The sequence below is a fragment of the Pezoporus occidentalis genome, unplaced genomic scaffold, assembly GCF_034315485.1.
Source record: "Pezoporus occidentalis ecotype Australia unplaced genomic scaffold, CSIRO_AGI_Poc_V1 ctg275, whole genome shotgun sequence".
In the NCBI taxonomy this organism is placed as follows: Eukaryota; Metazoa; Chordata; class Aves; order Psittaciformes; family Psittacidae; genus Pezoporus; species Pezoporus occidentalis.
In genome coordinates, this window is record NW_026914664.1 from 220885 (window position 1) to 236358 (window position 15474).

At 42.5% G+C, this 15474-nt stretch overlaps 2 protein-coding genes across 2 annotated transcripts in view; one reads left to right on the forward strand and one right to left on the reverse strand.

The window, feature by feature from the left end:
- The first annotated feature begins 6407 nt into the window (after window positions 1-6407).
- STBD1 (starch binding domain 1) lies at window positions 6408-8048 on the forward strand. Its single transcript, XM_062624980.1, has 2 exons — window positions 6408-6665; window positions 6788-8048. Exons 1-2 carry the CDS (start codon window positions 6440-6442, stop codon window positions 7567-7569), a joined length of 1008 nt encoding a protein of 335 aa, XP_062480964.1. The 5' UTR covers window positions 6408-6439; the 3' UTR covers window positions 7570-8048.
- A 5909-nt stretch (window positions 8049-13957) lies between these two features.
- The window catches only part of CCDC158 (coiled-coil domain containing 158), a 32383-nt gene continuing 30866 nt past the window's right edge, over window positions 13958-15474 (reverse strand). The window contains 2 exon segments of the mRNA XM_062625001.1: window positions 13958-14119; window positions 15345-15446. Coding sequence (XP_062480985.1) covers window positions 14025-14119; window positions 15345-15446 — 197 coding nt within the window. The 3' untranslated portion in view covers window positions 13958-14024.

The window sequence follows — 15474 nt, forward strand, 5'->3', positions numbered from 1 at the left end:
CTTGTATACGTTAGCTGTATTCCCTGGCACCACAGTCAGGCAAAGCAGAAGACACTTCGGAGAAGCAGAAAGAAAATCACACTCCTGGTTGGTTGTAGCATGTGACCTGGGTCTCAGGATGGAGTCACTACATCAAGTGTTAGCTTGTTAAGCCAAATTACTGGCTAATGTCTTGCCTTTTTCTCTAACATGCCTGGGTGGGAAAGGTCTTCATGCTTTCTCCTGTCATCAGACCAATGCGGCACATGACTAAGTGACCAATGGCATCATCCTTCAAAAATTTGACTAGGGAAGAGGAACTTGCAGGAACAGTTTCAGAATAGGGCATGCAGATTTGATGTCAGCAAAACTGTATTTCAAGGCACATGAAAGACTGCTGTTACTGCCTTATTTATAAATAAGGATATATCTGTGGCTGCTTATTTCGGGAGGGAGAAATATGTAACATCCTGATAAAGGATTTGATTCTAACCTGGGAGGAGGGAAAAAACATCAGGCACCAATCATGAAATACAACTGTACCAGCTAAGACAAAAGAGAATGGAGAACAACAAAATAGAAAGCATGACTTGCAAAGAGGGTGATAAATAAACTGAAAAAGCAGCCAAATAATGGCTCATTGGAAAGAAATCTATGAGAAAAGGGGATTTATGGAAAGCTGTCATTCCTTGATACTACTAGCACAGCACATAAGTTCAGAGAAGATAAAGGAAATACAACAAGAGTCTGGCCTGGGCAAGCCATAAGATCTTCCTCAAACCCAACAAGTCAGGTTACTATGGGTAAGTAGTAAAGAATGGTGTTAGACCCATTTGATGCTTTAAGCTAAGCAAGGGTGAAATGCATTATAATATGGAAAAATTGTAGAAAATCAGAATCAGAAGCTGTTTCTTTGAAAATTCATGGAAACTTGGTGTACTTCCAAAGAATCTACTAAATGTGCAGATGGCACCCAGTTAGAAAACACTACAAAGAGCTTAAAGGGCTTCAAATGGATTCAAAGTGATCTTGACATGTTGGACAAAACCCGAAAAATAAGGGAGTGCAAAACCAGGGCCAAATGACTTCTCTGAAGCAGAACTTCTCAGCTGTGCAAACACTGAATGAGGAACAACTGATGAGGTAGGAGTTCAGCAAGGGAAGGATATGGGGATTCTGGTAGATTGTAAATGTCAGCCCCATCCTCATTGTGCAAAAAAAAAGGAACCATCCTATTGTGAGAACCAAGACAAACATGAGATAACTCTGTGCTTCTCATCTTGGGTGGGACCACCTCTGGGGGCGATGTCTGTGTCCTTCTTTGGTTACTGTTCTTCAGGAAAGATGGAAACAAATTCTAAAGAAAATGGGGAGAGCTACAGGACTGGTTACATACCTGTGACCAGCATGCCAAGATAGAGTAAGCAGAGTCTCTAATACAGTTAAGAGATAACTGAGGGCATGCATCAGAAGATCCAATTAAGTACAAGGGGGATAAAAAGACACTGGAATTACTTTGTTTCCCATATTTCTTTGGGACAGGTTTAGGTTATAAACTAGCAATGATTTTCTAACAGAAAGGACAGTTAAATATTTAATACATCATCTTGAGGGCTCTGGTTTATTGCTCTTTCAAGATCAGCTACATAATCATCAGTAGGTTGATGCTGTCTTGTGGGAGAAGGGTAAAAAAAGACCAGCACTTCTTGACTGTTAGAAGTTGTGTTTTGTAGAGAACACATGGACCCTCTTACAAGTATTTTGGTGGCTATGAAGAACAAAGCCCTTAAGATATAGCTAACCTTTACTGTCTTACAATACTTGGATTTCACAATAAGAATGATAAACATTCAACTTTGTAACTGGCAGTGGTTGGGAACCTGTGCCTGCTGACAGGTAGAAACGTATTTGCCATCCACGTGCATGTTGAAGGGGAGGAGTTTAAAAATAAATACATTTACGGATGGCCTCCAGGTGACCAGCAAACTGGACCCCAGAGATCTCTTTCAGCCTATTGCTTTGATTCTTTGGACACAAGGAAAGGCCCTCATGGTGCCTGGCTTTCCTTCACCGTAAGGCATACAGACACTTGTGCTGATTCATTATGAGAAACAGCTCATCCCTGGCTGCCTTCCAGATTTTAATGTAAAATAGGTCTGGATTTGGGGGTATCCTCATTACTAGCTACCCTGAAAGCCAGTTCTGAGGGCACCATTTCCACCAGTTCTAACCTGCCTGCTTCTCTGCTCTCCCGTTCTTCAGTCCCCTACTGCAGAAAGCAGCTCGTTGGTCAGCGATCTAGGACAGAAGGTCCTCATGTGCCACCTGCTGGCTTCTGGGAAATGTTGCACCGGGAAGAGCGCTCAGTGCTCCTAAACCGGGGCGCTCGCAGTCAGCATGGGAAAAGGATGGCACAGGGTCGTGATTTCTTCCCGAGTCTGATGCAGGTCCAAAGTAGGTGAATAGTTTGCCCATACCATTTTTCTGTTTGGTTGGGTGGGGACCCAACACAGAAAGTGTGAAGCAGCTGCCAGGAAAACCTCCATGGCAGCAGTGTCTTGAATTTTAGATTTTAACCTGGCTTCTAGGGACAGCTACTTTAGGCTTTGTGAGCTACGGTTAAGATATCTATGAAATGATGTTGTTCCTTTTCCCACATCCATTTAGCTCTGCCTTTCGGCACATCTTCTCACTGGGGACAGGAAGAAGAGATGAACAAAATACCCTATTTCTGTACTTGCATCCACAGCTCCATCTGTGCTTCTCCCTTCTCCCTATATCCTCTACGTGCCTTCCTCTACTCTGCTATGCCTTCTCTTTTACTACAGAGGTATAGTCCCAAACCTGACTGTTTCCTATTAAACTGTTTACTCCTTTGGCTGAAAAAAAAAAACCCAACTCACTAGCAGATGTCTGGTATGTGACCTATTCTCCTTTCCCTCCTCAGTACAGCTTCGTAAAAGCACCACTGGGATTTTTACATGTGCTGTTCATATCCTCAGGAAGAGCTCCCTGCAAACCTCCATAAAGCCTTCCTTGCCAAACTCATTCTTGAATTGTCTCTGGATCTTGCAGATGCCCTGATAGTACAACCACAGGGCTCCCTTATTTGTATTTATTTTGTAGGTGTTCATATTTCTATTTTGTTCTATTATAAAAGTAAAACTGGAAGAAGCACAGCACACACACAAGGCTTGTTTAAGAGCAGTACATCTTAAATACAGCAATTGTGGATACCATGGGATCAGACACTGGCCATGCTCAAAAGCCCTCCCGAAATAGCATCCCTGACTGCCAGAACGGGAATTCTGATTCAGCAGGGCTCTTAAGCTACAGCTGAAATTCCCTGTCACCACACTAGATGGCACATTTTACAGACTAACATTCAGAAACATCTGAGACAGTAGATGTGAGCTAGACCTTCCCAGTAACACCTATGGCTGTAGAGATGTTTATAGAATTGTGATAGCAAATATCTGCCCTCTGACTTGGTTTTGAAATGTGAAGTGGCGGGTTTGAGGCTCCTGATCTCAGGCCAGTAATTAATCCTAGGCTGGTAACTCTGCAAAGTCACATGTAGCTTTTCAAAATATAGTCCAGCAAGTGCTATCCCATTTTACTGAATGAGCAACGGTGGGACAAAGCCTCAGTGTTCAGAGAACACTAACTTCCAAACTAACACCACATCAGAAATGGCTGCATGAACAAACTAAAACCTTGAATTAATTAGAAACAGAATTGTGCCCCTGAGGCTTGGAGAAACTATTTCCTTGTGCCTTTATTGTACTGTCCCTTCATGCTGTTCCAATGAAAGCTTCAAGAAAAACACAAGACACATTTTGAAGTATTTCTGTTAATCTGCTTTGGAAATTCCCAGAGGAGGCAGAGGTCTCCATGTTCTATGGGATGTGGGACGTGAGCATTTCAAGAATCCCTAGGGAGGAAAGGCTACCAAAACCTAGGGGTATGTTACCTAAGGTAAACCTGTGTGTTTGCTTCAGAAGAGGAACCTCAGCAAACTGTGAGCTCTTAGGCCATGACTGTTCTGTACAGTATCTCTGCTTCTAACATTCAATGAGTGATCAGTGACTCAGGAATTTCAGCCTTAGTGTTCTCCAAGAACCTTGTTCTAAAAAAAAAAAAGGAACAGAAAATAAATTACAGACATCCTAAGAGGAGTTCCAAAGCACAAATGCACTGCTATCTGGAAAGGATATCACTGTTTCAACCATGACAGAGCAATCTAAAACTAGTTATACCATATACATATAGTATATATACACTAGTTATGCAGTCAAATGCATTTCTAGTAACAACAGTTACTCTCTGAGCACTCAAAGTAATCTGTGTGCTTTGCTTTAGTTTCTTCTGGAGATAATGGGTGAAAAACAGTCTGGCAACAGAAAAGAGTTGTATGAACATGGAAGATGAATAGAACGGAGGAGACCTTTGCTCTTTCCTTGCCCCTTAAAGCAGCACCCTGCCTTTCATCACGTGCATTTTTGTGTCTTCCAAAATAAACTGTTCCTTAAGGATTTCTGTAATAGTCACTTCTAAGCTGTGTCAATTTGGTATCTCTTCCTTCCTAAGCTGTTTTCTCAAATATATCTAAGAAAAGAAACGTGGTTAGCAGCTCCAAACACTACCTCTTCATCTGTGCTGAGGGGTGGCAGGAAGATGCTCTTTTAGTCTCATAACACAATAGTTAAGGATTTTTGTCTGCTGTGCTTCAGGGAAATGACTAGGAGGTTTAACTTGCAGTACACACATACTACCTCACAAACAGTAGGTGCCCTAACTAATAATCCCAGCTGAGCAAGGTGGTGTACAATGGGACTGTCTCTGCTTTGAAGGCTAGAAAAAATAAATGTAAGGAAACTGGGAAAATATCATCTACTATGCAAAGAGCTTCAGTAGTTAGCACAACTCATTACAGTCAAGTGTCTGTTTTAAGTATCAAGGCTAAACTGGCCTTGAAGCATCAGCAGTGGTAAAAGAGTGCACCCAAACCCACATTCCCTGAGAAAGTGCCCAGGCAGGTCCTGGCTTCTCAGTTTTTTTTTCTTTCACTGTATTATTGAGCAGAAGATCTGAGCAGTGCATGCTTAGCACATGCCTGAACACATCCAGACATTAAAGTACCAAAGTAAATATTTTACTTTACACAAGCTCAGCACTTTGCTGGAGGAATGCTTCAGAGAAGATGTCTTAGCTGCTGTGCTAAGCAAAGAAAGGGAAAATATGTAGATCATGAACTCTGTGCATTGGCACAGGCCACCATATTCCATACCAGCCAGTGAACTTCGCTGTGAAGGCTGCACACTTGTGCTTCTATAAATTCAAATGACATTTACTGTCCTGTTAAGCTGAAGTAGCACTGCTCCAAATGACACGGAAAGATTAAGAAGTTCACACACTGGAAATAGACTTTTCTAATGAGATAGCTGATAAAATCTCATGAGTGGGCTTTAGAAATCAAGTAATGACAACTCCTTTGTTCAGAGAAAGAGAATGGGTTTCAGAAAGGCAGCAGACAGATTGCACGGAACTGCCTCCTTTAACTTCTCCTCTGGGGTTAATCTTTGGTGTTAATAATGTATACCCATAAACATTTTTACACTTTGTCACTCTAGAACTACCAAAACATGAAGTCATAAATTGCATTTGCTAAATTTCTTGCGTTCCTAGTGAGACTTATCTGTATAACCTCTTAGTTTTGAAATACAATTTGACATCATTGCTTAAAGAGGAAACGTGAGTAGTACAACAAAGGCAAATTAAAAGAAACATCAATTATCCTCTGCACTAATGGACTCTGAAGTCTTGGTAGCCCAAAAAAGCTTCCTGAGCAGAAGGAGACAGAACAGCAGGACAGTGTTAAGAAATCCAATTGTAGTCTTTAGATGCAGAACTGCCAAAATTAGTAGTGAATTCAATCTCACTTGCTTAGGAATACCAGAAAAAAAAATGGATTTTCATCAGGTCAGGCATTAAAAGTACAAAGCAAATCAGTTACCCCAGCTACAGCGTGTAAATCTAAGGTCACCAGTACTGCTAGAATTAAGCTCCATAAACTTCTGCAGCACCTATAGCAGAAATAGGGAAGAACCTCACTCATCCAGTCCTTAACTTCTGTGTGTCCTCTGCCCTCATTTTTGCATTATATTTGGCTACCTTGTGTGGACTGCCTAACTACAGACAGGAGGAAAAAAAGGGGAGATTATAAAAAAGGGAGCAGGGAAGAAGAAACCTTTCAACTTTTCTCACCTAACTTTTGCCTTTTTTATCCTGACCTGCCTTTTCCCTCCCTCCAGCCCACCCACCCCCCCCCCCCCCCCCCCCCCCCAACCCGTCCGACAAGAGCCGCCTCCCGCCTCAGGGCCGGCTCCTCCCCGGGGCCGGTACCCGGCTTAAAGCGGCGCCGGGTGGGCAGTGGCGGCCCCACTGCAAGCACCCGGCCATGGCCCGTGACCGCGGCCCGCCCGTCCTGCGGCAGCCCGCCGCTCCTCCGCGCTTCCCCGCGGCCGCGTTACCCGCCGAGGCCCGTGGCTGGGGCTGGCTGTGGCCAGGGCTGTGGCCGGCGCTGGTGGTGGGGCTGCTGGCCGCCCTCGTCGCCTGGTTCTGGTACGGCGGAGGTGATGGGCGAGGCGAGGAGGTGGCCGGCGAGACAGCGGCGGCGGCCACAGGTACCACGCGGGGGGACGGCTGGGGGCCGGGGTGTGCCGGTCTGCCCAAGAGCAAGTGAGGACTTGGTTTGCTGCTGTAAAGCTTAACTGCACTGCTAAAACCATTCCTGTTCTGTTTCTAGAGGATCTTACAGAGGCCAAGGCTGCTGCCCTGACCAGCCCTCGGAAGCCAGGAGAGGGTCTGGTGACTGGGCCAAGAGAAGAGCTTAACCATGTTGAAGGTGGTGGAGTTTCCAGTGAACCTCTGGAGACGGAGCAACTGCTGCTGAAGCAGGGTGCCACTTGCTCCAGGGAGCATCCAGCTGATACCCATGGAAGTCAGGCCGGTGAACCAAGACCCCAGATGGGACACGCAAGTGATGGATGGAGTGTGATGAACTCGGCAGGAGCCCCTGATGGTGTTTGTAAGGACAGAAGTGAGGAACAGCAAGGTCAGGAGAGTAGGGACTTGGACCATGAAGACTGGGAAGTTGTTTCCCCTCATCTAGCCTGGGGGGAGGCTGGCAAGAATGGCAGAATGGAAAACGCAGACAGCAAGGAATGGGAACAAGGAGACTGCCCCGATGGGGATTTGAGAGCCAAGCGAGTTGCAGCTGTGCCCCCCATGTTTCAAAACATCCACGTGACTTTCCGTGTGCACTACATCACCCACTCGGCTGCTCAGCTCATTGGTGTTACTGGTGACCACGAGTGTCTTGGCCAGTGGCACAGCTATGTTCCCCTCAAGCATGACAAGGATGACTTCTGGTCTGAATCTGTTAGTCTGCCAGTAGACACCAGAGTTGAGTGGAAATTTGTCTTGGTGGAGAATGGGAAGGTGAGACGCTGGGAAGAATGTGGTAACAGAACCCTGGTGACTGAACATGAGGATAGAGTTGTTCATCAGTGGTGGGGACACCATTAATGGGATTTTGGAAGCTGCTTATCTAATGGCAAACCTGCTTAGAGTAATCATAGAACCCCTAAACTTTCACCTTGTCTGCAGTAGGAGACCTTCTCAAGTGCAGAGCTCTGTAAATCCTGTCTCAAACCTGGTTCAACTGCATGAGCAGCAGATCTCTGCCACCCCCTTTAGGAAATGGTTTGGCAACCTGAAAAATGAACCTCAAGTGTGTTCTGAAGATGTGCAAGGTAGGCTACAAAGGCATGAGCAGTGTTCCAAGCAGCTGCCTGGCTAGGTAAATCTGGCCCCTGGACTGGAGCTGGTGTTGCTTTGCGTAGGGCTATGGGATGAATGCATCTCTGCACCAACTGCTTACGGCTTTTGAGGCATACTAGGAAGTGTGGTTGCCTACACTGTAATAGGAACTTGGGTGTTTTAACTTATGTAATGTATTAAGTAAACAATAAATGCTTTAAGACTGATGGTCTATTACAACTTGACCAGTGAACTGACTCAATTTATTAACTGTGATAGAAGTGAGTTACTTGACCTGAAACCTTAGTGCTAAAGAATTCCTGAAGAGTGGCTGGAGTAACAAAGGTTTAAGCCTAGAGTACCTTAGTCTCTACCCCCTACTTTCCAGGAAGCACTTCTGCTCAGATGCTTGGCATGTGAGTCCCTTTTAGTCAGATTATCCTGCTGGAAGAAGAGCAAAGGTCAGGAAGGACTGTCCTCGGCTTAATGTATTACTTTGTCAGGGTGGGAGCAGGCTTTGAAAAAAAATGGACTGTGCTGATGGGTAGGGAATAGGATTGTTTCTGAAACAAGAGATGGCATATTCTGCATACCTAGAACAATACCACAGTATTGTTAGCAACTACTTAGCTTAAACTCATAAGGTTTGTTTTTTTTCCAAGGTAAGGCTTTTCAACACAAATTTATTTTAAGTTGTGGCCTTTTAGTATGACAGATAATGTAAAATATTTCCAGCTTCTATCAGATGATATTTTTATAGGGCAGAAAGCTGCTTGTTCTTTGTATTTTTTGTTACAAACGTATGCTGCCATTTAAGCAAGCTTTTCTTTCCATAATGAGGAACCTAGGTCTAGCTTGCACTCCACTTCGTTGGAGTGAACTTGGCCTGAAGAACATAGTTCTGTAGGATTTCTGGAAATGCATAAATTAGTATGCTGGTTTGGAACATTTAATTCAAAAGCACGTTGCTGATCCAATTGTCTCCGCTAAGTCTTTCCTGCCTTGCATGGTGGAGCAGTCAGAACACCTGAAATGGAAAGGGTTTTGGTGGTGGACTGGAAGATGAGCTTCAGCAGCTTACCTCCTGCATCTAATGGTTAATGGGCACCCAGTTGGTGGGATAATACCAGAGAAGAACAGTTGTCTGGAATGCTGTTACTGGGACTTCAGCACCAAACATATCCACTGTGAGCAGGCTAGGCTGCCTGCACACACAGGTATAGTCACAAAATCATATAATAGTTAGGGTTGGAAAGGACCTTAAGATGATCTAGTGCCACCTCAAGCTGAAGAAAATCTGGATCAGGCATTGAAGGGAGGGTGAGAGGGAAAGAGACCAAGGCAAGTGAACAACTGCACTGACAAGTTGGGAGTTTTCGTGCTGTCATGTAAAACAAAACTCCTCCCAGCTGTTGCTACATGACAGAGCAAGTTGTTCTGTAGCTCAGTTAGTCTGCTGAAGTAACTTCTGCTCTTTGGTTGCCTTGAGCAACATGAAGATTTGGGAGAATGAATCTTTCCTTCAAGGGGTCTTTTATAGAAGAGAACAGGTTAGGAATTGTGGGTGGGAGCTGACCTCAAGACTGACTGTAAGCTTTCTGTTAACTGTTTCTCCAGGATGAGAAGTACTGCAGGTCTGAGAGGAAGGTGGTATCATTTCTGTCCACTAACTCAAAAGGGAGAGGACAGAGCTGACAATTCAGTAGGTGGTTGATGTTGTTTCAGTGGTCTTAAACATACCAGCATGTGCATGTACTGGCCCTCAACTCTCTCAACTGGAAACTAATAGGGCACTTAAGTTACTTTATACACTTGAAAGGAAAATAGGACATAGTTAGCACACCCTGGATTAAAAAATAAATATTAAGATGAGGCTTATTTTTAGGGACTACTGTTTCACTGTAAGAAATATTTGTACTGTTTAATTATGACTCTGCTTACTGTGTGTAAACAGAAAGCTCTTAAATCCTATCCATATGCACCACCAGAGAGCACAGAGAATGTCTATGTGGGTTTCAGTCAGTAACTTACAGCTGTAACTGAACACATAAAATTGTGCTTGACCTAATGCCTATAATGGCAATTGCCTTTTTTTATAACAATAAATTTAAATGAATAATATATTTAAGATTAATAGAATCACAGACTGGTTTGGGTTGGAAAGGACCTTAATCTAATTTGAACCCCCCTGGCCATAGGTAGGGATGCCTCACAGTAGACCATATCAGCTAAGGCTCTGTTCAGCCTGACCTTGAACACTGCCAGGAATGGAGCATTCACAATTTCCTTGGGCAACCCATTCCAGTGCCTCACCACCCTTACAGTAAAGAACTTTTACATCTAACCTGAACTTCCCCTGTTTAAGTTAGATTGCATTGCCCCTTGTCCTATCACTACAGTCCCTAATGAAGAGTCCCTCTACAGCATCCTTGTAGCCCCCCTTCAGATACAGGAAAGCTGCTATAAGGTCTCCACACAGCTTCTTTTCTCCAGGCTGAACAGCCCCAACTTTCTCAGAGGTACAGCTGAAATAGTTGTAATAGAAGATGACTTTTCAAGTCAAAGCAAAAGGTTCTTTCAAGCTGTTCACATTTCCTTTTCCCATTAGCACAAGCTGTTCAAATAGTGATATACTGTTAACTTAATAGGCATTTGTCCAGCAGCCACAGCCATTTGAGTGTGTTTATACATACATTGGAGGCTTGTTGGAGGAGATTAACTGTGGTATTAGATTTTCACAGCTGAACCCAGGACAACTAGAAAGCCACTTAACCTGCACTAGAATAGATTCTCTAATGCAATGATGAACATGCTTCAAACAGACTAACCCTGAGAGGTCTTCCAAGCTGAGAACGTTTTTTTTTTTTTTCTCAATTAAACACCCTGCACTTTGATCCCACAGACAAGGCATGATTGCATCACCTTGCTGAATGGTTGAGCAAGGTTTCTGCAAAGACCTGCACTGTGCTTTTGCTCTAACCTCTGAATTATGCCATTCACATCACTGCTGGCCCAGCAGGGTCAATGCTATAAAAAGTAAACTTTTTTTGTATTATTGGAGGAGTTAATTAGTATTTTCTCTAAGTGTACAGAGCTGATTCCTCATTGTTGGAGAATCTGTTCACTTAAGTATGAAGTTAGATTTAAATCAAGTTGCCTTGCTGAATAAAAATGATTCTGCTAGATGGGGCTGCTATCTGGCTAATCCTATTTCCTGGCTGTGAGACTAGTGAAGCTACAAGTGAGAAACAAGTTCTTGTTGACATTCCTATGTGGATGTAACAGCCTAGCAGCCAGTGGCTCAGGATATCAAAGATCAAATAATAAACTGTCTCTCTCACAGTTTGGCAAAGCCAGAAACTCTGTAAGCAAGGAGTTACCTTTTAAGTTCACCTGCTCCTATTGCTGATAATAAACTTCTGACAAATTGGACATTTGATTACTGCTAGGTAAAATGCAATCTGCTCCTACTTATGAAGTAGTTTGGTGTACAAATGCTAAATGCTGTATGTGGATGACAAGCTTGAGCTGATGACCTGAGTCTGCAGCTACTGGGCATAAACCAATTTCAAGTCACACACAGAAATCTTGTAATGCAGTTTGTTTGCTTCCTATTCGTTTTGCAGGTGCCTCTGCAAAAACCATTTCCACCCCACATTCTCTCTGAGAGTTAGACTTACTGTTCGGAGCCTCTCACATGATCTGTTCAAAAATATTAGCCTGATACTAGGTTTTCTCCCTAGGGGGGTGGTTGCCATCTGCGGTGTCCTGCTGTGGTCAAGATTTGCCTAATGGTCTTCCTGTGTCATCCGCCTGTATGGCATGAAATAACAAAGTGCTATTTGTGCTGCTATTCAAGCGTGGGATGGCTAGAGCTGCTCTACGGCCCCTGAGTTTCTGACCCTCTTGCCTCCCCAGGCCTGGTGCTGGTGGCAGGGAGGAAGCCCAGACATGTTCTCAACTTCACTGGATTACACCACAAGGATGTTAAGCTGCTTTTTTCGCTTGACAGATCTCCCTTCTCTCTGGCTATTTGTACTGATCCACCTTCTCCTTTCTGTTCTCACAGAGCTGCAGTCTTTTGGAACTCTTTTTAGCCTAGCTCCTTAAACACAAACGAGAGTGCACTTTTCATTGACCTTTTCCAACCTGCAGGACTACAGGGTGAATGTATGTTCCCATCCTCTATACCTCACTTATGAAAACTCTGGTAGACCTGTCAAATATGTGTAGTAAGTCCAAATTGTAATACACAAGCCAACTATAAAATGATCCTTTCATTTTCAAAGCAATCAGTTCCTAGGAAAGGAGAGGTAACTTAATTAACATTTTCACTAAGTTTGCAATAGTGTTGCAAAAAATGACAGAATCAATGAATAGAAAATAAAGCAAATTATCTGAATTAAAACAAAATACTGCTGACAATGACTGATAGCTTAGGACCAACTCACTGATCTCTTCTTCTGGCACAAGAAGACAAGAAAAAAACATCAGAGATTTGATCCACTCTGAATACAGTTCTGTAGCTTTAAAGTCAACAAACCCAAGCTTGTATCTGCATGGCTTGTGCTCATGAAGCTACATTTGCTGATCCATAGCTACAGAACATTTGGTTTGGACAAAATCACTGGGTAAGCCCCTTGAATTCAAGCATGGCATTCCATGCTGCCTCAAACTCAAGGCAATAACTGCTTTTCAGAAAGCAGATAATGAGGAAAAACATTAATGCTAGTGAAGCTGTGCCACTGGCACCTCCTGCTGACCCTGTGGATGTTTTGCTGGGGTACAGATTTATCACAGGACATCTTGCACCTTGTTTTGTTAGTACTGTATGTAGAAAGGACTCTCCTGCTACCTGGTCAGCAGCTTCTGTGACCAACTTCTCAGAAAGCCTTGCTGGGGTCTGAAGTGGCAGTACTATTAATCTGCTCTTCACAACCAGTCCCCAGACAAAAATTCAATGGCAAATCCTGGAAAAGCAATCAGTTTGGGTTCTTGTTCAAAGTTCTTCCTCCCCTGCCTATTTTTAAACAACTATTTTGTTCCCTGAGATACCGTCAAACACTAATGAGGCTTTAAACATCAATCCGATACTTAGCGATCCTGTTCATCTTCTTACTTTGGAATTGTTTTTAGCATTGGTTAGTCTTTTAAGTGCAGTAAGTCATTTGCCCACTGCTGCAAAATCCTCAAATGTCAAACACATAGCAGGCTTTAAATCAATTCACATATGCCATGTGCTCTCAACATGCCCTCCTGTTTATTACTAATCTCACACTAGGAATGGCCTTTGAATACATTATTCTTAGGCACTCATATTAAGGGAAGGTTGTCTGTGTCGGTGAGTGAAGAGCATTTTGCAGACCAACGGAAAGTAATATGCCCACTATTTTAGCAAACTTCTTAATACGGGTGGTGGAGCATGGTATATAAGTCATACTAGGCTGTTATTAAAATAAATAAGTCAGTATAGGTTCAAAATGCATTTTTTTATGCCTGAACTTCTCCTGTTTTAGTTTTTATAGAGGGACACAAAATGAGGAAGGACAAAAAGTCCCAAACTAGGAACATACATTCTCTCAGCTCTAAGTAAAAATGAAGTGCTTACAAAGCTAAGCCCAAGGTAGACTGTGGACCCTCTATTTGTATTACACTTGAGGAATCCATTCTGCTTAAAGAAGTCATGGTATAGGATGAAATCTGCACAGTCTTGCAGTTGCAGGTATGTGATTCAACACTTTACCTCAATGTTAACAGATGCCACAGGGAGATTTCCTGCTTTTATTGGAAATACTTGACAGTTCTGGGGTATTCAGATGAATTGGAGTTTTTTTGAAGTAATAACAAGAAGTATGGAGGGAAGGGAAGCCAGTTCATTTTAGAATGAAAAGCAGCTGCCTAACAAACCATTTTAAAACTAACTTTGTAAACAACAGGACCTGAAATGGTGTGCAGGATCCAGAATCCATGTAAGAACTACTTCAGCTTAAAGCAATCAGCTTGTGACCAGTGTCCCTCACAGCATGCAGCTATTGAAAATGTGTGCCAGTGAACGAGTCCGTATATACATATGTTTCTACTCTGTATGTCCCACTCATTAAAAAGTTAAAAACCGTAAAGAGTGTCATGGTGCCAGGCAAGAATGACAAAACTGTAAGACCTTTTATTATTAATCTTTAAAAATATAACTTAAACACAATGTACATACATGAAAGTAATCCTTAATGTACAAAGCGTCTTCCCTTCAATAGCTTTTTCTCCTTTTCCTTTGCTTTCTCTGTCTTCACTTCATGAGTTCTGATCACTGGTGATGTGTCTGAAAATAGCAGCGAGAACGGGATTATCTGACCACCACCTTATGTTGAAATGATTGAGGCCTCAGCTGCAGACACCTCAAGCTTTCCAGTATACATGTTACACTGTACTTATCAAAACCTCACAAATGTAGCTTTAGTTTGTAATTATTTATATGCAGAGCCTTAATAAAAAAGATAAAGCTGGTTCTAAACAGGCAGCACCTCATCTGCTTTGTGAAGCCAAAGCAACAAATGCTGGAGTAGAGGTGAAGTACTATAGATTTCAGAATCTCTCTTATTGGATGGTGTGAAATTAATACTTAAATTATTAAATCAAATTATTAATTATCAGTAACAATTATAGAATTAAATAATTTAATTAAATTAACAGTTCATGGAAACAAGTTTACTTTTATATGGTAACAATACATTACAGATAGGAACATATACTATTATGTGGATATAAATCCAGGCAAACTGAAGATGTTAATGGACGGCAAAAAATAAAAATGAGAATGTTTACCTTATACTTTAAATAAACAACTTGATTAGTTTTCCCTAAATCAGGTCACTTGTATGTCCCTGACACATGTGCCCTGTATGATGTGAGAAATAATAATTTCCCAAGTCTATGCAGTGCGACTTAAAGGGCCAAAGAAGGGGAAGCAACTGGCATGTGCAATAAGAAGAAGTGCAGAAAAAAGAAATTCCATCTCACTTGGCCTCCTACCATCAAAGGACCTCATGAGCACTTTACCAGTGACTTCAGAGGGAACAAGAAGAAAACCTGGAAAGTTCTCCATTGTCACTGTGGTCATCTCAGATTTTAAAAACTGGGAAAGAAAGGGTATGCTTCTGAGGCCACTGCTAGGAAACGATACTTTTGGAGTCTACTGCTGTCAGAGTATCCTTCAGTTTCCATGAAAGAGTCATCAGCTTGTCAAGAATTTCACTTAATTGGACATGCCAGCACTCCTCACTAGCTGCCATGTTTGAAATGTTAAGGATCTCAAAGCTTATTAGAGTTAAGGGGCTGAACAACAGTGCATCATAGAGTTAATCCGATTTTTCTCCTAGGAGCAGGGTAATGTAGAAGTGGGTACTGCTAGTAAACCAGGCACATCTAAAATTACCTCATTTTAGATAAAGCAAAAACACAGGTAGTACTTTGGCAGGTAACAAGAACAGTCTCTGCAGAGCATGTATTTTAAATAAAATAGGAATACTTTTGGTAAATCCTTGTGCCTTGGTTTTTTATCTTTAACAGTCCCATCAGGTTCTGCAGGCTTTCCATCTTGTTCTGTGGTCTCCTATGTGTATCCTTACTATTTTTCATGGGCTGAGAAGCTAGTGAGAAATTATTCATCAATATGTT